The sequence below is a fragment of the Grus americana genome, chromosome 9, assembly GCF_028858705.1.
Source record: "Grus americana isolate bGruAme1 chromosome 9, bGruAme1.mat, whole genome shotgun sequence".
Classification (NCBI taxonomy): domain Eukaryota; kingdom Metazoa; phylum Chordata; class Aves; order Gruiformes; family Gruidae; genus Grus; species Grus americana.
The window spans coordinates 17,404,128-17,429,349 of NC_072860.1; the positions used below are offsets into that span (position 1 = coordinate 17,404,128).

Below are 25,222 nucleotides of genomic sequence, written 5' to 3' on the forward strand. Positions count from 1 at the left end.
CGAGCTCTTGAGTTCCTGTCTTCTGCTGGTCCCATCCACAGGGCCAAAGAGAAGAGGGATGTAGGGGTATTTTTGTGGCTCCATCCCCTCATTCCCCCTGCAAAGCTGCAAGTCTCCCTCACTTCTCTCCCCGAGCACGGCTCAGATTGCACAGGTCAGGCTGTGGTTCCTGTAAACACCCCAAATATCCCCTTACCCCTGCTGAGGGAAGATGCTGTGCCCAAGGGAGATGTGTCAGCCCCGGCAGACCCCAGCTCCAGCCCTGCTGCCCCAGAGCCTGGCTCAGCCACAGCCAGGACGCTCACATCCTCAGCACCAGCTCGGAGGGCAGCAGCATCCTGCAATGCCACTGTCCCCAGCCTGCCCCCACCACCCCCTCCCACCACCAGTTCAGCAGAGGACGTGGTTGCTGTAGGATCAGTGATGCTCAGACCCCCTCAGAGGCTTTATTGAACAAACAAGATTTGACAAGGATTTTTTTTTTTTTTAAAGAAAGGCAGATGCTCTCTTAAACACAAAAAAGTTATTTTTCTCCCAACATTTCTGATCACAGGGTTGCATTTTGCCCTCGCACACCCAGCAGAGGTGTTGAGCTGACTCCTGCTTGATCCGGAGAATTGCCTCTTCTCCCCGGCACAGGGCCTGGGGACTGCTGGGGCAGGGATGGCTGGGGGACAGAAGTGGGGGACAAGACAGGACCAGCCCATGGGGGTGAGCCTGGCACACCGCAGCACTCGGGGGCTTGGCTGCAGTTGACCCACATGAGGTGCAAAACCCATTACCCAGGTGCTGTGGGTCCAAACTCAGCTGCCAGTGTGGGGGCACAGATGGGCGCAGGGAGGATGGGGGTGGTGGATACAGTGAGGGGTACCTGCCCACCTCCCCACCAGCAAGGAGGTGCCCATGGGCACTCGCTCAGCTCCAGCTGGGGAAGGGTGACTAAAGCAACTGACGTCTTGGGACAAGTCTGGGTTAGAAAAATGAACTTGTGTCAGTGAAGGCAACTGCAGGCACCACCCAAGTGAACTGCCCTGCATGGCAGGCAGGGGTGAGGGGTGCTGGGGGGAACAGGAGGACACAGAATGAGCAGGAGCAAAGGACTCAGAGGATCAATCATGGCCCAGATCGTGTTGCAGGTGTGCAGCCCCCCAGTTACTTGTCCGCTCCATCTGCAAAGAAGAAATGAGGATTGCATGGCCACCTCCTTCCTGGAGCCCTGGGGGGAGCCGGGAGCCCCAGCAGAGTTTCTGTGCAGGAGGGATGGAGACAGGGATGCAGCCTGTGGAGAGGAGAACCCTGAGCCCACTCACCTCTCTGCTCCTCTGAGTCACTGTCTGCCTCCTCCGAGGAACCTGCTGGGGGTTGCAAGAAAGTCCCGCATCAGCTCACACCAACAACCACATTAGCTGCGGTCCTCCTTCTGTACCAGTGCTGTCACCCCAGATTATGCCAGTGGTTATGTGGTAAGGGAGATCCGGCCCCCCCCCCGCCCCCCGCAACCCCGCACAGCCCAGGGCACAGACAACCCACATGTGGGCACCCCAAAACCCATCCCTCATCTGCCCAGGGCTCTTGCTGCCTTAACCACAGTGTGGCTGGGATGTTCCCCCCAGCCCTGGGCACCAAGATGGCATTGCCCTGGCACACACAGGCTGCAGACTCACCCGTGCCAGGTGACTGGTATCCATCACAGCTGATCTTCGGTCTCTTCTCGCTGTAGCGGGCGCAGACATGGGCACTGCCTGCCTGGTTACAGCACCAGTCATACAACTTCAGCTCCTGGTCTGGAGGCAAAAAGGAGAGTAAGGGGCTGAAGGGAAGAGGAGAGAAAGATGGGCTGGCTCCAGGCAGGCAGGGTGCTCGCCTTGGCTTTTGGCAGGTCCACACTCCCTCCGAGGGCAACAGTGTGTCAGGAAACAGGTTGGCACAGAGATTAAAATGATTTACAGGCTACAGTGATGCCAGCCTCTTTTGGGGGATGCCAGGGCTGGCTGTGCTTACCACGGTAGGGTGACGCCTGCCTGGAGGACCTCCAGTACCTCTCCTGCCGACCCTCGATGAGCTGGCTCTGGCTGTTGTACAGGCAGCGGACACCGGCACCGTGCTTGTTGGGGGAGGCAGAGTGCAGCATGGAGACACGGGCAGCCCACCAGCCTGCAATGGGGCGGCAGTGAGCCTCGGCACAGCTCCCCACCAGCCAGCATCCCTGCCCTGGTGCAGCTCTTCCCAGCCAGCATCCCTGCCCCAGGGCAATGAGTGGAGCTGGGGTTGGCTCCTTGTTATCCATCACTCCCACCACATCCCCCATGGTGCTACAGGGTGTTTGGAGAGACTGATGGAGACCTTCCAAGTGGTCCCTCAAGGCGAGACCCTGGTGCTGGGGAGGGTCCATCACCGCTGTCCCCATACAGCTTATACCAGTTCCATCCAGTCTAACTAGACAGGGACTGGTCAGCCCTCATTCCTCCCCATTTTCCCTTCTCTTACAGGGAAGGGCAGCCCCCCCCCCCCCATCCCCCCTCGCCCCCATTTTCCTGTCCGCCCAGCCAGGAGGGACCCCAGCCACCCTTGCAGGGAAGATGGGGAGGAACAGCTCAGGGACAAGTAGGGTGGGGAAGCAGCATGTCCACTTGCCTCCCCGGCTGCTCTTGAAGCGTGGGTCCTGCTGCCCTTGCTGCAGGGAGCAGGGGCAGGTGGGCAGGCCCTGGCTCCATGTCCGCGGCTCCTGCTGCCATCCCGTCCATGCCAGGCACTTCAGCCGGTAGTTGATGCCCACGCGGCTCTCCAGCTTGTAAATCGACAGCCCACGGAGGTCTGAGTGCGGAGAGAAACCATGAGTTGTCACCTCCAGCCAAGGGGACCACAGGGGCAGTTTTGGCTCTAGGCGAGAGCCGAGAGATGCTGATGCTGGAAGCTAAGCCCGCACTGACCTCCAGCCATGGCACCCCAGGCTTAGCAGCCACCCAACAGCAGGGAACCAGGGGGAGAGGCTCTTGCCAAAGAAGAAAGCCTTGGGACAGAGCCATTGCAACAGAAAGGATCCACGGACACAGCAAGGACATTTCAGCCTCAGGGCATAGCTGGTACTGAAGGGAAGCATTCTATGTGCCTGGGGGGAAAGCCTGGCCTTGGTGGACTCAGTGAGAGCCTTGCCACAGTGGCAGGGTGGATTTCATCCCCTGGGAACATCCCTCTCCCCGTGCAGCCTTCCCCGCCACCCCCCTCACCCCCGTATCCAGGGAGCTGCGTGAAGCAGCCCCGGCCATGCAGCACTACCTGTGTTGTAGCCCTTGAACCGGTCAGGGCGATATTTAGCAGCTGGAGGTCTCTGAGTCAGGTCGTCGTTGTGGTAAAAGCCATCCCCACTGCGTGCAGAGGAAAGGGGAAAAAATCAAGGGCTGCTTTTCCCAGGAGGAGTTAGCCCAGCCCCAACCCCAGCCTGCCCTTCAGCTGCCCTCATCCTGAGCTGGCAGGACCCCAGAGCACCCAAATCGCAGCTCCAGGGACAGAAGGGCAAAGCCACCAGCTCCCCCAGTCTCCTGCCTCCTCTCTACGGGATGAGGTTAGTTTTGGGTGCTGCAAACACTCCTGCTGCATCATGGGCTGAACCCATGGACATCTCAAGACCCCTGCGAGCAGCTTCCATGTTTTCCAGCATCTTGCAGGGCAATATGGAGCGGAAACCCACAAGAGGTCGTGCACAGGCAAGCACACACACACACATGCTTGTGCCGCCTGCGCTTCCTGTCCCGGCCACCTTTTCCTTACCCAGCTGCAGCAAGCAGCTAATGAGCAAACCCCGGGGACAGCGTGCACGGAGCGAGACGTGATGCGAGGAGGCAGGAAGCAACTGCTCCAGCCAAGCAGCGGAAATCCCTTCCCTTGACCGGCACAAAGTTCAGAAAACATCCCCTATTCCCCACTCCTTCCACCCAAACCACCAGGATGCTGCAGGCCCAGGACCCCAGAGGGATGTGTGGATCTTACAGCAAGCAGAGCCCAGCAGCTTGGCAAGCTGCAGCTTGATCCAGCCACTAACAGGGCAAATTTGGTTGTGAGACCCCCATATGTTAAGCTATATGGTTGTGCAGACCCCATCTGGGCTGCCTTCATCCTTGCAGGGCACTTGGTGGAACACAGGGGAAGGATTAAACCAGCTGGAGCTGGGGGTGGGAAGCAGCCCGGTGCTTGGAGGAGGCCGAGGCTGGGTGCCGAGCCTGCTGTACCTGGTGTAGCCGATGAGCACGTTGGTGGCAGCGAGCCTGGTGTAATCCCAGCGCATGCCTCCCTCCTGGTACAGCATCAGGACGTAGGACCTGAAGCCATCGGTGGTCAGGACAGCCTGGTATGTGATCGTCTGGGGAGAAGCGTTGCAGACAGGTAAGAAAATGAGGAAAGCTGCTGGGTTTAAAATTAGGGGTGTGGGTCAAGTGCTCACTGGGAGACAGTGGGGCTGAGGTCCTGATGTGCAAAGCAAATGCAGCCTGGGCTGCTTCACATTTTGCATGGAAAATGTGATGGTTTTACTTTGATGCTGTTCCATGAGAAGCCTCAAATTCACCCAATTTTATGCTTCTGAAGAACAGTGTTTCTGGTGCACAATAAACTCCCACCACATAAAGAGAAAGATTTTACAGAGCAAGGGGAGTTCGGCTAAAGATGTCCCCCTCAAAAACCTGAAAACCACCAAAACATGGGCACAGCCCAGTTCTTTTTGGCAAAAGTCCTTAAGACTGACCTTTTCACAAAACTGGTTCTTATTTTCAGGCACAGACAAGGTGATCGTCCATGGGTCTTGGGGTTCTTTTGACAACTCAACAAGCCCTTGAGCTCCATCAGCCCCTTACCCTCCGGGTGTCGGTCCGTGCTGCATAGGCAGGTGCCTTCTCCCAGGTGATCTTCAGGGTCCAGGCAGCAGAGTAGGAGGACCTCAGGTACCGCCGAACCTTCGCTTCCACGTCACGGACGAACGGAGGCTTGGCCGTGTTAAGGGTGGGGAACTCCTGTGGGTTGGGTACACCCACGTCTGTGTTAGTTCCCAGTAGGGCAAAGACCAGTCTAGATTGGGGCCATGCATGGAGCACTGCGACTAAGGGTCTGGATGAGACATGGATGGCTCAAGAGGTGACACACACAGGACCAACAGCTCTTAGTTTTGGCCCAGAAAAGGGAAACACCACTCATGGACTCCATTAATGACACATCTCAAGGGCCATCCACAGAATATGCGATGAATTTATCATCAAAAGGTGTTTCATGCAACCATGCACCTGAGTGGCTTCACCTACCTGGTAAAAGGTGGTGCCGACACCTCTAGAGAAGTCAGCGTTGTCCCAAAACACAGCAATCATGGGAACGTCTTCGTGGCCGTTGAAGCCCCTGGGAGGAGGGTTGGGGTATGTGAAGATGCTGTTGTCTGAGGCTGGGAAAATTATTTGTCCGTTGTCTGTAAACTGAACAGAGGGATCGCTCCATCAGGTGAGGACAGGACCGGTGGGATCTCCCAACACGGGAGTGGCAGCCCTCCCATTCCCAAGCCCACTTTGAGCAACATCCAAAGAAGGCCACCACTGGCCACCACCGAAATGGCCACAAAGTCACCTCCTGCTGCAAACAGACCCTGGCAGCATCCCAATTGATTCGCCCCTGCAAAGGTCTCATCCTAGGCACCTGGCCCCTGGTGCTTCCCCCAGGTTTTTGGGGGATGGAATCTTGCCCAACAGCGAGTCAAGCCAAGGTAGACTCACGTAGAGAGAGTCACGCAGGGTTTTCCCAAACGGGAATCCAGTCTCTGGCTTGAAAAGTGGAGAATTAAAATCCACCCTCCTTTCCACGTACTCCCGATCATTTTCCCTTGCTCCGTACCCATAGAGGGGCACAGCTGCAACTGAAAAAGAAAAACAAAACAAAACAAACTAAACACACTTACAGCAAAGCCTTTGGTTTGTGCCAAAACCTCAAAGGGCTGAAATGATTTTTCTTCCAAACAGACACAGCCTGGGCAGCAGGAGGATGGAGGGACACTGCCAATAGCCCCCTGCGACACCCTGCATGTCACCTTCTCCTGCAGGAGCTTGCTCCCACCCCTTTCCTACCCCTTTTGCTGCCTTACACCTACACAGCTGCCCCAAACCCTCCGTGACGGCCTTTGTGGCCACTGTCCCCTCCTGCTCCAGGCCCGCTGGGGCACCATGCTGAAGGACCGCCATTAGGAGGGGAAAACCCTTGTATGGGACTGTAGTAGGGGGACGGCAGGGAATTAAACACGCACAGCTCTTCCCAGGGATGTTTACAGCCTCCAGCTCTGTATCCATATCCGTTAAATAAAACAAAGCATTTGGAGGGGATGGTTTTTCCAGCTGACAGGACCATACTGGAAGGCAGGCTCAGCCTGCCAAAAATGCAAGCTCTTGTGCAGCAGCTGCTCATGGCGCGTCTCCCCCGGGGGGTCCTGGCTCCACATAGCCCCCTCGGTCTCTGGGCACCGAACGTCCCCTAGGACAGTCCTTCAGGAGGCCAGAGGTGCTCCTGCCACCCTGGCTGCCCCGCGAGCATCACGTACCTGTGGGGCTGGGCAGTGGGGTCGGGGTGGCCACCGGCCTTCCTGGCAGAGCTGGAAACACGAGGGACGATGTGCGGGAGGTGACAGTGGCTGCTCCTGACTTGGGGAGCACCTCCCTGACCCCAGGGAGGGGGGCTGGTGGGGCCGGGCTGGCAGCAGCCGGGCTGCAGGACACGACGGGGCGGGTGGTGGCTGGGGACCCCCCCCGAGCTCCTCCCTGGCCTGGGAAGACTGTGGGGAGGCTCGACTCACTGACAGCAGGGGCTCCATTTGCCAGGCTGGTGGTTGCCTTGCTGCCCAAGAACGGCTGCAGGGCAGCGGGTGACGAGCCACTGGCAGGTCCTGGCCCTGGGGCCTTTGATCCAGGGCTGCCAGCAGCGATCCTGGTGGGAGGAAGGCCAGAGAGCCCTGGGCTCCCCTGTGGTGGGAAGCGAGTGGGGGTCTCCACAGCTGCCCGAGCTCCAGTTGTGCTGGGAAGGAGCTGAGCCATGTCCCCTCGCCCTGCCATTGCTCCAGGGACGACAGCACTCGCTTCCCCAGGCACGAGGCTGTCAGCATCCCTGAAGGGGTCCCCAGAACTCCCCAGCTGGTGGGGAGGCAGGAGCACAGCAGGCCCCCCCAACACAGCAGCACCCAGCTCTCCCCTTCCCCCTGCAGAGGACCCTGCTACCGACTCACGTGTCGAAAGCGGAGCGGAAAGCCCGGGGCTGGCAGACACCCCCTCTGCAGCGTTTTCTCTCTGTGGAGCAGAAGGTAGAGCCAGGGCAGCATTGGGGGATGTGGGGACACGGGGGGATGCTTCTCCCAAAGGCACGGGCATTCCTGAGGCCACCTCGTCTTCAAGAGACGATGTCTGAGTGCCTCCAGCATCTCCTGCCAGCCCACCCGGTGCCCCTGGTGCCAGGGCTCTGCTCCCGCTCTGGGTGCTGGGGGCAGAGTGGGGGTCCCCATTGGGTGCCAGCCCTGAGCTCAGCCCATGCCCAGGAGGAAGCAGAGAAGCAGCCAGCGAGGCAGCTGTGCCATCGGAGACACCACTGCCATCTGGAGCCACCGGGACAAGGGACTGCATCTCCTGGGAGGAGGTGAGGGCAGATGGGGCCAGCGCTCCTGACGCAATCTGTATGATGGCTCCTGCACCCTCTCCCAGGCTCACACCGGGGGAAGGTCCCCCGTTCACCGAGGCTCCTCCAGGCAGCTCCACCACATTGACTTGGCTCAGTTTTGCATCAGAAAGTCCAAGATTGGCACCACTCTGGATGCCAGGGACAGACACAGGGGGTTCCTCAGGGCCAGCAGCCTCCAAGCCTGTGCTCAAGCCACCGCCAGCTCCACCAGCTCCAGGAAGGCTTGCTCCATTGGCAGCCTCACCAGCCGTCCCAGGTGATGAAGACCCCTCCGTAGATGGGGAAGAAGATGCAGACTGCAGCATGGCTCCCATTTCTCTGTCAGGGTCTCCTGAACCAGTTAGTTCCCCTCCAGCAGAGGCCTGGGACTGCCCTGGGGACTCTCTGTCACCAGCCACTTCACCTGCCCCTTCTCCTGCAGCAGGAGGGACCCCAGGCCCAGCACCCAGGGAAGGCTGCGGAACTCCAGGAGCACCACCCACTTCTCCAAGGGCACTTGGGCTGGCTGGATTCGAAATAGAGGGTGCTGCAACCACACCACTGGGAGAGGAAGGGCCAGATGAGGAACTCGCTCCAGGCAGTTGATCCATCCCAGCTGCTGTTCCACTGCCTGCAGCAGAGATCAGGGATGGCTCAAACCCAGTCCCACTGCCCGCTCCTCCCAGCACTGGCTCTGTTGTGCCAGCACCATGTCCCTCCGCTGCCGGCAGTTCCAGGTTTGTGCCAAGCTGGTCCCCGAGGGCAGGTGATGGGGGTCCTGCTGGTCCATAAGACGCTGAGCTGGGGACACCCCATGCAGAAGTCAAGCCAGTGCCTGGTCCATCAGCTCCAGGGAGACCTGCTCCCTGGGGAGCACCAACTGCTGCCCCCCATGGCTGTGACCCTCCGAGGGACGGAGACACGGGTGCTCCCTGGGCAGCACTGAGGTTGGGGCTCACTGGTGTCTCTGCTCCAGACACGGGGTTGGTCACAGCCCCCAGGGGTGGGTAAGCAGCCCCAGGAGTGCTGGGGGATTCATTGGGCAGGTCCCCTGGTCCTTCAGCTCCCAAGAATTCAGGCTCCAGCCCAGCACTGCCAGGAGGTGCGGAACCAGGTGGGGACACTTGTCCCAGTGCTGGGGCTGCTCCTGCTTCTGCTTCATCCCCAAGAGCTGATGGAGGGGACAGTTCGGCATTTGCCAAACCCCCTGTTCCTCCTGCCGGCAGCTCTCCAGTGTTAGCAGGGTCCTGCTGAGTGCTGAAAGCTGAAGGACTCATCTCCATGTAGGGACTTTCACTCTCTGGGTTTCCTGCCTGTGCTGCATTCCCCGTGCTCTCAGTCACTTGCACTGGAATGAGCTCTGGGCCAGTTTCACTGTCCGGAGAGGCTGGAGACAGACTGTGAGGGCCAGAGGCTGCAGCTGGAATGGGTCCTGCTTCATCACCCCTCAAAATGGAGGATGCTGCGACCACATCACTGGGAGAGGAAGGGCCAGATGAGGAACTTGCTCCAGGCAGTTGATCCATCCCAGCTGCTGTTCCACTGCCTGCAGCAGAGATCAGGGATGGCTCAAACCCAGTCCCACTGCCCGCTCCTCCCAGCACTGGCTCTGTTGTGCCAGCACCATGTCCCTCTGCTGCCGGCAGTTCCAGGTTTGTGCCAAGCTGGTCCCCGAGGGCAGGTGATGGGGGTCCTGCTGGTCCATAAGACGCTGAGCTGGGGACACCCCATGCAGAAGTCAAGCCAGTGCCTGGTCCATCAGCTCCAGGGAGACCTGCTCCCTGGGGAGCACCAACTGCTGCCCCCCATGGCTGTGACCCTCCGAGGGACGGAGACACGGGTGCTCCCTGGGCAGCACTGAGGTTGGGGCTCACTGGTGTCTCTGCTCCAGACACGGGGTTGGTCACAGCCCCCAGGGGTGGGTAAGCAGCCCCAGGAGTGCTGGGGGATTCATTGGGCAGGTCCCCTGGTCCTTCAGCTCCCAAGAATTCAGGCTCCAGCCCAGCACTGCCAGGAGGTGCGGAACCAGGTGGGGACACTTGTCCCAGTGCTGGGGCTGCTCCTGCTTCTGTTCCATCCCCAAGAGCTGATGGAGGGGACAGTTCGGCATTTGCCAAACCCCCTGTTCCTCCTGCCGGCAGCTCTCCAGTGTTAGCAGGGTCCTGCTGAGTGCTGAAAGCTGAAGAACTCGTGTCACTTTGGGTATCTCCATAGGGATTGCCATCCTCTGGACCTACTGCCTGTCTTGTGTCCCCTGCACCCTCAGCCACCTGAGGTGGGACCCCAGTGGTGCGCCATGCTAGTCCATCAGATACAAAAGACGCTGGGTTGAGGGCATCCAAAGCTGAATTCAAGCCAGTGCTGGGTCCACTGGCTCCCTGGGAAGCACCAGCTGACATCCCCCATGGCGTCAACCCTCCAAGGGATGGAGACATGGGTGCTTCTGGGGTGGCACCAAGGTCAGGGCTCACTGGTATCTCTGCTCCATCATCAGCTGCAGGCAGGGTGCTGGCCCCAGTGCCTGGGGGTGGGTAAGAAGCCCCTGGGGATAGGTAAACAGCCCCAGAAACGCTGGAGGTGTCCGTGGAGGATGGCAGGGCAGTAGTAAGCAGTGGTGGCTGTTCTCCAGCAGGGATCTGCCATGGGGCAGGCTGCAGGGATGGCTCAGCCAGACCCACAGCCCTTATGTCCCCTGTGGGCAGCACAGTGGCCAGGGCTGGGGGATTCATGTCACTCCCTGCATCAATGGGAACCCTTGGGGTCAGCAGTGAGGTGGCTGTGTCCCCTGTCACTGCAGGTACATCACTGGCTGCAAGCAACAGGGCTGAATCAGGACCGTCCGATGATGTGTCAGGAGCTCCCTGCCCATCCCCATCCCCACCGCCAGCCAGTACCAGTGAAGCAGTCGGGCTCAGCACTGCCTGGTTGGGGAGGAGGGAGGGGTCCCCTGGGTTTGCCACTGTTCCTGACACCGTCACACTCTCCGGAGGCAGGCGGGATGAGCTGGCTGTGCTGAATGCACCATTTACTGCATCTCCTGCATCTCCAGGCACTGAAGCTGAGGGACGTTCCTCAGCAGCCAGGGCTGTTTCTCCCGCTGGCTCTGGGGTGATGCCCACGGCCCCACTCACTGCCCCATCCTGCTGGGTTGTGAGCAGCCCCCCAGCACCAGGGCTGGGGCTTGAGGAGTCGTCACTGGCTTTGCTTTGGATATCCACAGGCAGGGTTATGCCTTCCTCGACTGCTCCCGTGGCTGTGGTCAGCTCTTGGCTCAGCAACGCGGTGACACCAGCGCCCACGGGGCTGCCAGCAGTTGGCTGCGCCTCCCAGCCGGCTGCCAGTGGAGGAGTGGTGTGGAGGGACACGACACCAGTGGTGGGGTCTAGATCTGCTCCTTCTCTGGTCACAGCTGCAAGGATATCCTCCTTCACGTCTGCAAAGAGAGGGGTGGTCCCCAAGGGTACGTCAGGAGTGGCCCCTGTTACATCAAGCTCTGCTTCTGGGGTGACAGCGGGGTGCTGTGCAGACATGGCGGCAGCGGTCGTGGCTGTAGTGGGAGCAGCCAAACCTCTCTCAATATCCTGAGACGTGTTAAGAGGCTTGGTCACGTTTGTCAAAGTTGGTACTGTAGAGCTGTATTTGCTCGCTGCTGTCACCAAAGCATCTGGCTCAGCCCCAGGAGGGAAGGACGGGCTCGACGGGCTTCCTGTGAGGATGCTCTCGGCTAGCTCAGCATCGGCCACTGTGGTGCTCGTCTCTGCAGTGCCCATCACCAGGGTATAGGGCCCTTCAGTCTCCGCCACGATGGGAGAAGCTGTCCCCACAGCAAACGGCCCCTCGGTAGTGGCGGGGACAGCAGCAGCAGCCCCAAGCCCTGCAGAGAAGCACAAAGTGGAGCATTACACCAGCTGCTGGAGCCAGAAGCCTGCCAGGCTGAGCTCCACATCTTCTCCAGCTGAGCATCAGGAAGCTCTCACCCCTTAAACCCTACTACCTCATCCCATGGCCTTAGGCACAGCACTGCACAGCACCTTTGCATCCCTAGCACCAGCAGCTGCTGGCTGAGACAGGACACAACTCATCACAGCTCAGGGAGAGATGCTGGTGCAAGCACAGAGGCAAAGGCAGCCGCTGCAACCCAGCCCAGTTATGCTGGGGATTGTACCACCTGGCCACTGGGAAGAGCTGGGGCCCAGTAAGTCTAGTTCATAGCCCCAGGGGTGTCTGTGGAGCTCTGCCACCTGAGGACAGCCCTCAGCCCTCTGCCTCACTGCAGGGACAGCCCTGAGCGCAGTCCCTTCTGCGGAGCCCAGGGGACTCTCGAGTTTTTTTACTTTTGGGGTGTCTGAGAGACATTTAAATACACTTTACTCAAAGCCCTTTTGCAGATAGGAAATCCAGGGTTTAGTGAAACATTCCCTGACTCCAAATGGCTTCTGACCCGCTGCAGCTAAAGCAGGTTTGATGAACCTCTCCCGGGGAGCTGCCTGCTCCTGCCCCCGTCCAGCTTGCCCCAGCTGGGTGCAGGCACCACGGGTTCGCTGCCCATGGAGGGAATATTCAGCAGCTCCCAGGACCAAGCCCTGCTTACAGCTCCCTCCTCCTGCTGCCAAAATCCTGCCCCACATCCAGGAGCTTTGCTGAAAGAGAATGGATACACCCCCCCGCATCCCAGACGTTTCTCCCGGCACCCACCAGCACCCTTGGGTGACGTTTCACCCAGTTTTATTTTTGGGACAGGGATGCGGGCTCTGGGGAGACCAAGCTGCCGCCTTTGGCTCCAGGAGGAGCCAGGTGGATCTGCTGACGCTTGGCTTTAGGCGGCTGCAATTAGGGGAGATGAAGGGCACCCTGAGGGCGAGACCCAGCAGGGTTTTGCCACAGCCTGACAGCCAGAGCCTGTTCCCCAGCCCAGTGCTCCGGTTCATCAGGTTCCCCCTGCCAGGCAGACAGATCCCCCTGCAGCGGAGGTACCTCCAACTTCACCGCTGGCTCAGCTCATTAGCTTGCGGATAGCTTGTGCCAGAGTCATTAATGAACATTATCTCCTATGTCAGACCAGTCCTGGAGGGGTCCATCCTCCTCCAGCCCCCCCATTCCCCCTCCCAGCAGTCTGCTTCCTCCCGGTCTTCCCCAGCTGAAATAAGCTCTTTGCAACCCCCTCCCTCAGCCAGAGGAGCTCAGCTGCTTCCCTCCTCATCTCAGGGAAAACAAATCGCATCATTCAAATCCCCCCAGGTTAGTTTGGCACAATCCACCCCAGTAAATCCATGTTTTATCTGAATTCTTCCATGCAGAGCAGGAAACACCATCTACCCCACTCCGCCCATTCATGGGAAGTTTGTGCAAGAGGGGCCCCAGCATGAAGCACTGGTGTTTGCTCTTCCCCGGGACACGGGGAGGGATGGGAGCATCGCTGGAGCCCTGCTCTGCTGGCTGGCTTCCCTTGACTCCCTTGCTGGAGGGGTACGTGGCTGCACGCAGGCTCCCGGGCTGGGCTCTCACCTCTCCCACAGGTCCACGCCTGCAACCAGGGTGATGCCTGCCCTGTAAAACACTTTTCTGGCTTTTTGGCTGCAATGTATTGAAAGGGCTGGTCAAAAGAGGAGTTTCCAATGCAGCCAGGAGGGAAAAGCATCTCACAAGCATACCTGCTGTGCCCTTCAAGGGCTCAGGTAGCACCTGTGCTAGCAGAAAAATATAGGACGTACCATGCAGAATCCATATGCAGCATCCCACGAAGGTGGAAAGTGTCCATCCCCTGATCCCCATGCCTCAGGCCTCCACCCAGGCAGAGCACTGGGAAGCTCAAAGGGAGGCGAGAGCGGCGAGGAGCGGCTCCGTCTGTCTGTCCGTCCCTCCCTGCCTGCCTCTCCTGCAGAGCTGGAGTCCCGCAGGTGCAATCCTGCTCCTGCTCCCTTCTATTTATAGGGATGGCAGAAGGAGGGAGGTTGCAGCCGCCATCCCCTCCCGCCCCCAAGTGCTTTCCCTCCAACATCCCTGCCACCATTCCCTTCCTGCCAAGCCCTCCCCTTCACAAGGGCTGGATGCCCTCTTCAGCTGGGGCATGGGTTGGGGGTGACCCCAAGGCCACCCTGCAGGGACCCATTCCCCTCAGACACCTGGGCACAGCCCAGTGCAGCTCCCTGGGCCACCAGCGCCAGCTGGCAAAGCTGAGCCCAGAGCAGTGCGTGGCACTGCCGACAGCGGCATGGCAGCCACCCCACACACCCCACAGGACCTGCTCCTCATGCAGGGGAGGGGGCTGCGAAGCAGGGGGTGGTGGTGACGGAGCAAGGCCAGCTGGTGTCACCATGCCTGTGAGGACACCGTGGGCACTAAAATCAGCAGCTGAGCCATGTCTCAGCCCGGAGCAAGGCAGGACATAAGTCCCCACATGGCTCAAGGCTTCCCCGGGAGCAGGGGCAGGTTATAAAGCAGGGAGAGGTATGGCTGGGGCAGGTCTTGGGGTGTCAGCCGAGCCCCCCAGCACTCAGCTGCAACTGGGAGCACTGGGGATCCCCATCCAGAGCCCCAGCATGCCACAGTGGGGTTTTAAACCTGTACCTCAGCATGGGCACAGCAGTGCTGGGGTGCTGGAAGGGGGTGAATGGGCCAGAGGAGCTCCTCTGCAAGGTGGGACCAGCATCCCCAGAGGCTGGAGCAGGAAAAGACACAGCTGCAGCCCCCCTTCCCTGCTATGGGGATCCCCTGGGTCACTTCACCCTGATCCCCTGGGTCATTTCACCCCTATGTCTCCCCTTCCCCTCTTCCCCTGGAGCAGCAATTCCTGCCCCCCCCCCCTTGAAAACTGCTGCCAGCTCCCCCACGAACGGCATTATGCAAACCCCCACCACTACATGGTTTTGTAATCAATTAAACACTTCTTAACCAGAAATGCCCCCAGGCAACTCCTGCAAAGTGTTATTAGGGTTGTTAGGCAGTACACAGTGTCCTGCCGGAGCCAGCCTCCATCAGGCAGGCGGCAGCGGCAGGGCACGCCGAGCGACACGCCGACCCACCAGCCAGGCAGTACTGATGGGGGAAATGCCGGGGGAGGCCAAGTCACGGCCGACAAAACCCCATCCTGTAAACCCACGCATTACCCCGGGCTGCAGGAACAGGGCACAGATGGTAAATCAGGAGAGAGCGTCGCTCGCCCAGAACGAATGCCCACCCACTGAAAATGCCAGAGTGGGGGCGAAGCCGAGGGGGAGGATGGTGCGCTGTGGACCTGTGCAACCAACACTGCAGATCACGGGGTGACCACCCAGCCAGTGACCACTCGAGTGGCCACCACACCTGGGCCGATGGAGGATTAGAGGGATGCAAACCCGCCATGGGAGAGTTGTTCCTGCTTGTGCTGACAGTGCCATACCGCTTTGGAAAGCCACTCTGCCGGGGAATATGTGCTGACACTGGAAAGAGTTGCTCCAGCTGGTGTCTGAGGTGCAAAATGTGGTGGGAACCACAAGGATTGTTGCAAACGTGCTGCTCAGCATAGGAGAAAATAAATCAGCTGAAGCAAGGCACTTCCAGCCCACCTCGCCCTCAGCCTGCCTGCAAGCTCCTGCCCATGGTGTGCCGGGACCAGCACTGTCCAGAGACCCTCGTGCCTGCCCCTCCTGCCCATGCTGTCCCCAAAAAGCCCCATCTTCCTGCTGCTCCTCCAGCAGAGTCACAGGGGTGACAAACTGGGCTTGTCCCTCTGCTCTGACATTGGCAGACCCTCCCAGGAAAGCCTGCAGCCATATGGGTCATCCTTTCTCTTGAGGATGGTGTCTTGTTCCCACCCTGGGAAGGGATTTTTCATTGATCCTTCTGCTATGTCTGAAACCAAGGTCCCGGCAAGCCGCCAGCTCCTGCAAGGATAACTGTCATCCGCAGTTATCAAGGACCAAAGCATCGGATGGGCATCGGAGCCCCTCAGGAGCCCGCAGCTGGGGGGCAATGCTGTGAATCCCAGCGCCCGGAGGCTCTGCACCATCGGGCATCACACAGCATGGCCCAGCATGGTGCCTTATCAGCCTTCCTGGAATTAATGGGCTGTTGTTCCAGCCCTGCGGAGATCCCAGCGTCTCCTACTGGCACCACTCCGGCCTCCTGGCAAGGGCATTTGGAGAGGGCTCGGGGGTGGTGATGAGGTAACCGGGTTATCCATCAACCCCGCAAGTTCTGGATGACTTGGCAAGCCGGGCGTGTTGCAACACCCTCCTGCCAGGCAGTGGGAGCTGGCCTATAGCCACTGGCAGTGGTGAAGGGGAGGGGGACACTGGAAGGGACACCCAAGTCACAAGGGACTCGAGACATGCACCCTGTGATGCTGCTGAGCCCTCCGAAGGTGACGGTCCTGCTGGGCGCAGGATCTGCTCCTCTGGACAATGCTGATGGATGGGAGCGGGTTACAATGAAGAAGCTGAGAAATGATTTACAGGCTGGGAAAGCAGCGGGACCTGGATCCGACCTGGCAAGGCCCCTCTGGTCAGGGATCCATGGCAGGCAAGCAGCCCTGGGGTGAAGGTGGTGACCGGCATCCTCAAGGACAGCAGGAACAGAGAGCATGGGAAGTGTCAGGAGCTTGTCAGAGCTCTGTGTCCCCAACGCCCGGGCAGTGCCCACCATCGCCGTGGGACCCACGTCCCCCCACCATGCCCCTCTTCTCCCTCCCAGGCTGGGGGGCAGAGGGGCTCAGTGGGACAGGAGCACCTCCTCCCCCTGCCACCCCACGGCCACGGTAACAGTGGAAGGCAGCCGTGCCGGCAGGGGACAGCGAGTTCCCCGGTCACCTTTTCATCCCGGCACTTCAGGACCTTTTCCTCTCTTTGTGACGCAGTTTGGCTCCATTACCCTGGCCTTGGCTCCCGGCCACGTCCCAGGGTCTGAAGTTATGGATTCAACAGCCGGAGAAAGCAGCCCGATGGGATGCAGCGTGGGAGGACTCTTGGCCCTGCTCCACGGCGTAGGCAGAGCACAAGGATTTCTTTCCCAGCACCCCACCAGGCGTCCGGCGTGGGGACCCCTTCTGGCAGGCTTTGCCCTGCTCCCTGGCCCCCTGCCTGGGTGCTAAGGAACCTCTCTTGGTGCCGACAGCTCCAACAAGCTCCCAAAAGCCAGAGAGCACCCCAGAGAGCAAAGGGGCAACCCTGGGATGCAAGGGGCATTCCAAATGGAAACGTCCTGATGCACTGCCTGGGCTCAGCCTCCAGCCCCAGCCCAGCCTCTCCCAGCCCCTGCGAGCCGGCAGACAGCCGGGTGATTCCAGGGTGCCTTTCCCTGTCCTGTCAGGCTGCTGACTCCTTCCCAGCCGGGTGACAACACAGGGAGCCCAGGACCCGTCCCCGGCTTTGGCATCCCATCGCCCCATGTGCCCCCTCCCAGCCCTCTCCATGCCAGGGCGGCGCAGGCTGCCAGCGAGGAGCATGGATCAGCCGAAAATAACCCCTGACGAGCAACACAGCTATTTTGCTAATTATTTCAGTTTTCAATCTCCCAGCGAGGTGACTTGCTTAGGCTAATAATTGCTTTGGTTGGATTTTATCTGGCTAATTAATCAGTTAATAAATGACTTTGCTGCAGGGGGACAGACGCTGTGGCTGTCTCCTTAGCTTGGGACTGGAAAAAAACAGGGAAGGAGCACAGCCCACGGGATTTCCACGGCCCCATGGCACGCACAGCTGCCCCAGCAACTGTGGGGTGTCATGGGGCAGAGAGCACCAAAACAGGGACCCCCAGCCTGTTGGGGTGCTGAGCTAGCCTTGGGAACGTCTGCAGTGGCCCCTGCCAGGAGGGCACAGCCCTGAGCCTGTCTCTCCGTCACAAAGCTTTTGGGACTCAGCCAATTTTCCTTGCCGGTACCTCTGCTAGATGGCGAAGCTGAAAACTGGGGAAAGCAACTTGGACAAAAAAAGAAGTCATCATCTTTGCCATTGGGATTTCCCTTCATTGCCCAGCCCATGTTGGCATGGGTGTGCTCCTCTGTCAGCAATATCGCAGGTGAGCTGGGGAGAGTCGGTGTGCCAGGCGCTGGCTTCACTCGCCCTCTGTGCTGCAGGGCTCGGGAGCTCGGCTGGCACCAGGATGGGGCTCAGGTGGGAGATGGGGGCTCTTTTCCTCTTCTGCCTCCTTTCCAGAGCTACCCCAGGCTCCATCTTGGCCAACCCTGGATGTAAAGCATCCATGGAGCAAGCATCTCTTGAAGACCTCAGGCACCACAGCCTCCCTGGCTTGCAAACCTCAGAGGTCACCAAGCGCCCTGGGCACAGCAGTACTGAGGGCTCCAGGTCTCCTTTCTCTCATCCATCAGTTCCCAAGGTGGCTTTTGTGGCTGAGCCATCTCAGTCCCAGCTGTAAAAGCCCAGCCCCTGCAGGGTTCCCTCCTCCCAGGGCTCCAGCAGCTCTGGGGGGGGGTCCCACCATGGGATCCAGTTCTGGTGCAGGGTGGTGGGAGGGCTGAGGCTCTACAGGCAGGCTGTGGGAAGGGGCAGGGGCACCCCAGTCCATGGGGGTCACTGGGAGTCCTCTGGGCGTGCACAGTGAAGGACAGGGAGTCCCAGGTTCAAGGGGAGCTGTACGGGTTATCCCAAAGGGCTGCACCGCCGTGGAGTAAGGAGCAGGGAGCAGAAGGCTTGCCAGTCCACGTGGGTGCCAGCCAGGCGAGGAGCAGCGGTCAGGTCCTCCTCTTCCCTCGCCACTGCACTGCCAGGCCGGCGCACGGGAACACCGTCTGCAGGTCCCCGCGGAGCTGGGGGGAGAGGACAGACGTCAAACCATGCCAGAGGGAGTCTCCTACCCCTGCTCCCCACTAGGAGGGGCCTGATCCTGGACCACAGCAGCCAAAGGAGGGACTCCCCTTCATCTGAAATAGCTCTGGGTCACATTCAATGTGAGACCCAGACATTCCCCTCCCACTAGCTGCCTGACTCCTTCCCCGGCTGGCTGGACTGTGGCTGGCAGATGCAAAGTGACACCCACTCCCATCACATCTCACCTTGGACAACACCAGCTCCTGCACTGTGGTGTTCTCCAGGTCCAGGGGGATGGTTAGCCGCAGCGACAGAAAGAGATGAGATGCACCTAGGGACAAAAGACGTGGCTCTGGTTACTGTCCTTGAACTTTGGGCTGTGCCAAAGGATGTGGGGAGTCTCTCTAGGATCACTGGCACAGACATGGGACATCCTCTCAGGTTAATCGTGTCATGGACACCCTAAACTGTCAGGAGAACAACCCTCCACCTGTACAGTAAACCACATATCCCATAGAGCATCCATGCCCCCGTACTGAGAGCACAGCAAAGCAGTGGGGCTGCAGGACCCCCTGCACTGGCCCCTGGAAGCCCAAAGCCACGGGTGCTGGAGGGTGGCGATGCCCATGGGGCACTGCACTTACTGGTGTTGGACGTGGCGGTGGGGCAGATGGGTAGCATTGTTGGCAGGTCTGCAGGGGTGCTGAGGGTAACCTCTGGGGTCTGGGTGGAGGTGGTGGCGGGGGAAGAGGGCTCCGTGCCTGGGCAAAGCAACATTACGTTAGCGCTGTGTGTGGAGAGGTGCAGGGTGCTGCTACAGCTGGGGACAGACCGAGCCTAAATGAAGCCACGTACATGATGCCACCCAAGTACGTGCCCAGTGACCCTGAGGGCATTTGTCACCCTGCCCCTGCCGCTGGGCACCCCCGCGGCTGCGCTCACCTGTGGCTGCACTGGGGGTCTCAGGTGCTCCTGAGGTGCCCAGGGTTGGCCCCACAGTCGCAGTGGAGATGCCAGGGGCGGTCCCAGATGTGGTCTGTCTGGGAGTGGGGGTGCTCCTAGGGACCCCTGTGCTGGTATCAGGGTTGGCCGTGGTGTCTGCTGGGGTCATCAAGGGCACGGTCGAAGCGGCTGTCGGTGCTGGCGTGGCAGGAAGAGGCACAGTGGCAGAAGAGGTGCTGCCAGTCCCCGGGGATGTGCTGGACCTCTCTGGGGTGGAGGCTCCTGTTTCAGGGCTGGAGGGAAGGACGGTGCCTGCAGTGGTGGAGGCGGTGGCTGGCAGCAGTGCTGTGGTCTCCACAGGTGGCAGGGAGGTAGGGAGAGCCGGGGACGTGGTTGCTGTCACATCCGTGACAGAGGCCCCTGCAAAGAGGTGTGAGAGTGAGTGACGTAAGGGCTGGCAGTGAAAGGCTGAGACCATGGCTGTGCCAGGGAGGGTGCAGCATCACCACCAGCACATGCTCCACCACTTTGCATCAGCCGTGGATCATCAGGAGTGCGGATTCATTGTCCTGCACGGATCAAACACGTGGATCCCCTGAACGGCACCACGATCATCAGCAAGGCAGGGTACGTAAATCCCCCAGCCTGACAAAGCAGGAACAAGCCCTGGGCATCACCGGTCTGGGGGCAGAAACTCCTGCAGGCACCAGCGCTACGACCCGTTCCACCACCTTCACCCATCCCTGGAGGAAGTCAGACAAACCCGTCCGACGGGAAGAGCCGTGCAGGAACTGGTGACCGTGAGACAGGCGGGAACGGCAGCGGCAGCAGTTTACACAAACCTCTCTGCTGCAGATAGTCAGGAACTGATAGCGCCGGCTGTAAATAATGGCAATGGGGAACCAGCCCCACAGAGGGGGGGCACAGAGGAACAAAACCCAGCTTGCAGCTCAGGGTGACTTGTTAGAGACGTGCAGTGACTTACAAAAGCTCTGAGGGGGGTTGAAGGATGTGGGAGGGCTGTCCTCTCTGTCTGCACAGACCCTGTGCCAGGGCAGCCTGCTGTCCCTGGTGAATGCCTGAGCATCTGTAATCCTCTCCAAAAGGACACACAAAACAGCCTGGCTGCCCAGGCCTCTGTCGAGGGATGCCTGTGATGAGGCAGCTTTGAGATGCCAAGCTGGATTCCTCAGTGATCCCAGCACAAACCCAGTGAGTCTGAGGCTCTGCTCACATGGCGATGGGGAACCGAGCTACACGTTGCAGTCTGCTTTCAGCCAACCCCACCAGAAACTCCCAAAGTCCCCAGCACCCAGTCCCTCCCTGAGCTGCTGCAGGCAGCAGCTGATTAATAATAATGTGGCCAAGGGCAACCTGTGCCCAGGTTGGTTTCTGCCCTGAAGGGCCTCATCCTCACACAAAGGAGGAGCTGTAAGTCCACCTCTGCTTCCCATTTAGCAAACAGCACCTGCAGCATTTTGCCCCCCCCCCCCGTGCCTGCTGTGGGCGAAGCGCCCCATCACCCTGGTGAACGATGCTCCCTGCTCACCACCCACCCCACGGAGAGCATCGCATCCTGCTCAGCCCTTACCCAGCACAAGGTGTGGCATGGTGAGGCCGACGAGGCTCAGCAGCAGCAGGGGCAGGGACAGCCCCCCTCTCTGCCCAGTCATGTCCCCGCAGGCACGGCTCCGAAAGCTCCCCGCGGGCCCAGCACTGAGGTTTCTGAGTCTCCTTTGCCCGGCAGAGGAGGATCCAGGTGGGTTCTTTACTCCCCAGGTGCTGGCAGCGAAGGGAGAGTTTCCACCCAATGCGGACAGTCCCAGGGACCGGCACGATGCCAGGCAGACATCAGCTGCACAGCTGGACCCGGAGCAGCCACAAGCAGCGGGCAGGGCAGGCCAGCAGGGCCACCACTGCAGCAGACCAGGTCCCTGCAGCCAGGGACCGTGCCGTCTTCTGCCTGCTGAGGGGACGGGGACAATGGGAGAAAGCCCAGGGAAGCAGCTGGGCTGCCTTGGACCGTCCTTGTGCTCCGCCACAGAGGTGATGTTCGGTGGGTCCCAGCACCAACACCCTCAGGAGAGAGCAGCGCACTCTGAGCGCAAGGAACTGGCCAAGAGAACAGGCGGTGCTCAGGAAGGGCGTGCTCCAGGCTGAGGGTTTGTTCCCTGGGCTGTCTGCACAGGCATCACTTCCCCATGTCACAGCATGTCACAGCCGAAGCACGTTGCTGACAGCCAGAGCTGCTTCCTTCTTCTGGGATCAGGGACAAGACCAGGCAGAGGCGCCTGCAGGCACCAGGCCAGGGTACAGGCGCTCCACAGGAGGACAGGCACACTGGACAACAGCTAGGGCACAGCCACCCTGCTGCTGTAGAGGGACACTGGGGCACTGCCAGGGCACAGGTGCACTGAGAGCATCACCGGGGGGATGCTGGGGTGCTCTCACACTCTAGCATTAGGCCAGGGTACAGATACTCTGTCAGGATACAGTCACTCTACTGGGGTACAGGGACACTGGGGGCGCGTGCACAGCCAGGGGCACTGGAGCAGGGTAGAGTCTCCCTGCCTGGTTCAGGTGCTTGGAGGGTGGGTGTCACCAGGGTACAGGTGTAGCCTCAGGGTAAAGACTCCTGGAAACACCACCAGGATACAGCCACACTGCTGTGGCACAGGTGCTCAGGGAGGGGCACTGCCGGGGTACGGTCACACTCCTGGGGTACAGTCTCACTGCCGGGGTACAGGCGCACTGCTAGGGGCACAGCCGCACAGCCGGGACACAGCCGGGGTACAGCCACGCTGCCGCGCTACAGCCACACCGCCGCGGTACGGGCGCGCAGCAGCGCCGCCAGCGCGGGGCTGGACATGCCCCGCCCACTCCCGAAGCCCCGCCCACTCCCAGCCACCCACGGCACACACGTCCGTTCCTCAGATCACGCCCCCCACGCGTGCCCCGCCCTCAGCCCCGCCCCGGTGAGACCCGGAGCGCCGCGGCGCGGCGAGGCCAGAGCGGGGCCAGGTGCCGCCGTCCCGCGGGCAGCGGGGGGGGTGTGAGGGAGCGGCCCGTCCACCGCTGCGTGACGAGGCGGCCGAGCCCGGCCAGGGCGCGGGGAGCAGCGTGGGACCCACCCGCCAGCCCCCACCTCCGGCCTGCGGAGCCTGGAGACAGGGCGGCCGCCCCAGGGCTGGTGCCTGGTGGGAGCAGGATGGGAGATCCCGCAGGGGTTTGTCACCCTGGCCCTGCCCTCTGCTGCACTCACCCGTGGTGGAACTGGGAGTCTCAGGTGCTGTTGGGATGGAGGTACTGGGGCTGGTCCCCACCATGGTCCCGGCTGGCTGGCTGGGAGTGGGGGCGCTCCCGGGGACCCCAGTGCTGGTATCGGGAGCAGCTGTGGTGTCCGCTGGGGTCGTCGAGGGCTCGGCCGAAGCGGCTGTCGGTGCTGGTGCGGTGGGAGGAGAGGCACTGCCGGTCCCCAGGGATGTGCTACCAAGCAGCGTGGTCATGTCTGGCCTGTGGCGGGTGCTGGTGCCAGGCATGGTGCCCACCCCGGTGGAGGAGAGAAGAGTAGAGGTGGGGGCAGGCAGCGTGCTCGTTTCGACTCCAATTGAGGTGACAGCCAGGGCCGTGTTGGTCCCCATAGATGTGACAATGGTTGTCTCGGCACAGGTGGTCGTCATGGCCATGGGGGTTGGACTTGGGATGCCAGTGGTGAGCCCCAGCCCTGTTGAGGTGGGGTCAGGCTGCACCGTGGTGCCAGCAGGAGACCCAGCAGTGCTGTGGGCTGTGCTGCCACTCGCCTGTGGTGTGGTGATGCTGGAGACTGATGGGCTGCTCCCTCGGGACGTTGCAGCGCTCTCTGTGAAGGCATCTGTCAGCACCTCCGCGGTGGAGTTTTCAGGGCTAGAGGGTGGGACGGTGCCTGCAGTCGTGGAGGTGGTGGTGAGCAACAGTGCTGTGGTCTCCATAGGTGTGGAGGAGGTAGGGATAGTTGAGGACAAAGTTGCTGTCACATCCGTGACAGAGGTCCCTGCAAAGAGGTGTGAGAGTGAGTGACGTAAGGGCTGGCAGTGAAAGGCTGAGACCATGGCTGTGCCAGGGAGAGCGCAGCATCACCACCAGCACATGCTCCACAACTACGCATCAGCGATATGGGCAGATGGGCAGCATTGTTGGCAGGTCTGCAGGGGTGCTGAGGGTAACCTCTGGGGTCTGGATGGAGGTGGTGGCGGGGGAAGAGGGCTCCGTGCCTGGGCAAAGCAACATTACGTTAGCGCTGTGTGTGGAGAGGTGCAGGGTGCTGCTACAGCTGGGGACAGACCGAGCCTAAATGAAGCCACGTACATGATGCCACCCAAGTACGTGCCCAGTGACCCTGAGGGCATTTGTCACCCTGCCCCTGCCGCTGGGCACCCCCGCGGCTGCGCTCACCTGTGGCTGCACTGGGGGTCTCAGGTGCTCCTGAGGTGCCCAGGGTTGGCCCCACAGTCGCAGTGGAGATGCCAGGGGCGGTCCCAGATGTGGTCTGTCTGGGAGTGGGGGTGCTCCTAGGGACCCCTGTGCTGGTATCAGGGTTGGCCGTGGTGTCTGCTGGGGTCATCAAGGGCACGGTCGAAGCGGCTGTCGGTGCTGGCGTGGCAGGAAGAGGCACAGTGGCAGAAGAGGTGCTGCCAGTCCCCGGGGATGTGCTGGACCTCTCTGGGGTGGAGGCTCCTGTTTCAGAGCTGGAGGGAAGGACGGTGCCGGCAGTGGTGGAGGCGGTGGCTGGCAGCAGTGCTGTGGTCTCCACAGGTGGCAGGGAGGTAGGGAGAGCCGGGGACGTGGTTGCTGTCACATCCGTGACAGAGGCCCCTGCAAAGAGGTGTGAGAGTGAGTGACGTAAGGGCTGGCAGTGAAAGGCTGAGACCATGGCTGTGCCAGGGAGGGTGCAGCATCACCACCAGCACATGCTCCGCCACTTTGCATCAGCCGTGGATCATCAGGAGTGCGGATTCATTGTCCTGCACGGATCAAACACGTGGATCCCCTGAACGGCACCACGATCATCAGCAAGGCAGGGTACGTAAATCCCCCAGCCTGACAAAGCAGGAACAAGCCCTGGGCATCACCGGTCTGGGGGCAGAAACTCCTGCAGGCACCAGCGCTACGACCCGTTCCACCACCTTCACCCATCCCTGGAGGAAGTCAGACAAACCCGTCCGACGGGAAGAGCCGTGCAGGAACTGGTGACCGTGAGACAGGCGGGAACGGCAGCGGCAGCAGTTTACACAAACCTCTCTGCTGCAGATAGTCAGGAACTGATAGCGCCGGCTGTAAATAATGGCAATGGGGAACCAGCCCCACAGAGGGGGGGCACAGAGGAACAAAACCCAGCTTGCAGCTCAGGGTGACTTGTTAGAGACGTGCAGTGACTTACAAAAGCTCTGAGGGGGGTTGAGGGACATAGGAGGAGGGGACCTACGGCTGTAGCTCAAGGGTCGCAGGAGGTACAAGCCAGGTTTATTCCCTGCGCTCGGCTCAACACTGCTCTTGCTTTGTGTCAAGTGCAAACATCGGGAAGGCATTTGCAGTGTTCCAGGCCCACAACATCCCGGTGATGGTGCCATCTAGTCAGGTGCTGCCAAGCCAACACAGCTTTCTGTGAAGGCATCGAGCCCTGCAGGGACCCTTTCAGCAAGGCTGCACTGTGCTGCGGCTGGGGGGCAAGGTCTTCTCTGCCCAGATGGAGACACACATGAGAGGCAAAAGAAATAAAGCCAAGCTTGTTGCTCCAGTATTGCAAAGCGTAGCCCTGTTCACTCACTGGGAAGGTGCTGAGATGCATGAGAGCAAACAGCACCCACAGCGTTTCACCTCTGTGGGTGAAGCCACCC

General features: G+C 60.5%; 2 protein-coding genes across 6 annotated transcripts; both read right to left on the reverse strand.

The window, feature by feature from the left end:
- Nucleotides 1-417: 417 nt before the first annotated feature.
- On the reverse strand, nt 418-13,570 carry LOC129209808 (mucin-4-like). Of its 5 annotated transcripts, none has more exons than XM_054834784.1 (12): nt 13,377-13,570; nt 6,563-11,539; nt 5,748-5,887; nt 5,289-5,453; nt 4,848-5,003; nt 4,227-4,357; nt 3,277-3,365; nt 2,635-2,814; nt 2,002-2,154; nt 1,665-1,784; nt 1,311-1,352; nt 418-1,169 (listed from the first exon to the last, which is right to left on the reverse strand). In XM_054834784.1, the coding sequence occupies exons 1-12, from the start codon at nt 13,435-13,437 to the stop codon at nt 1,153-1,155; spliced, it is 6,231 nt and encodes a 2,076-aa protein (XP_054690759.1). In that variant the 5' UTR covers nt 13,438-13,570; the 3' UTR covers nt 418-1,152. The 5 variants fall into 5 exon arrangements, with proteins under 5 accessions (XP_054690759.1, XP_054690758.1, XP_054690762.1 ...); XM_054834783.1 differs by having other exon boundaries at nt 1,311-1,355; XM_054834787.1 differs by having other exon boundaries at nt 7,241-11,539; nt 13,377-13,569.
- Nucleotides 13,571-17,118: 3,548 nt separating this feature from the next.
- On the reverse strand, nt 17,119-24,784 carry LOC129210193 (mucin-2-like). The gene is made up of 11 exons (XM_054835872.1): nt 24,766-24,784; nt 24,544-24,659; nt 23,781-24,200; nt 22,612-23,379; nt 20,941-21,315; nt 20,335-20,575; nt 20,113-20,228; nt 19,350-19,769; nt 19,052-19,168; nt 18,653-18,738; nt 17,119-18,406 (listed from the first exon to the last, which is right to left on the reverse strand). Exons 3-11 carry the CDS (start codon nt 23,947-23,949, stop codon nt 18,332-18,334), a joined length of 2,367 nt encoding a protein of 788 aa, XP_054691847.1. The 5' UTR covers nt 23,950-24,200; nt 24,544-24,659; nt 24,766-24,784; the 3' UTR covers nt 17,119-18,331.
- Nucleotides 24,785-25,222: the final 438 nt, after the last annotated feature.

What these genes read in the sequence shown, in the direction of transcription:
- LOC129209808 (XM_054834783.1), bottom strand. Translation starts at nt 13,437, where the DNA reads ATGGGGATCAGGGGATGGACACTTTCCACCTTCGTGGGATGCTGCATA. An exon ending in CCCTGCGTGACTCTCTCTAC is followed by an intron (nt 5,454 to 5,747) that starts GTGAGTCTACCT and finishes CCCTCTGTTCAG; the next exon opens with TTTACAGACAACGGACAAAT. An exon ending in GTGCTCATCGGCTACACCAG is followed by an intron (nt 3,366 to 4,226) that starts GTACAGCAGGCT and finishes CTCTGCACGCAG; the next exon opens with TGGGGATGGCTTTTACCACA.
- LOC129210193 (XM_054835872.1), bottom strand. Translation starts at nt 23,949, where the DNA reads ATGACCCCAGCAGACACCACGGCCAACCCTGATACCAGCACAGGGGTC. An exon ending in GACCCCCAGTGCAGCCACAG is followed by an intron (nt 23,380 to 23,780) that starts GTGAGCGCAGCC and finishes ACCTCTTTGCAG; the next exon opens with GGACCTCTGTCACGGATGTG. An exon ending in GACCCCCAGTGCAGCCACAG is followed by an intron (nt 19,169 to 19,349) that starts GTGAGCGCAGCC and finishes TGCTTTGCCCAG; the next exon opens with GCACGGAGCCCTCTTCCCCC.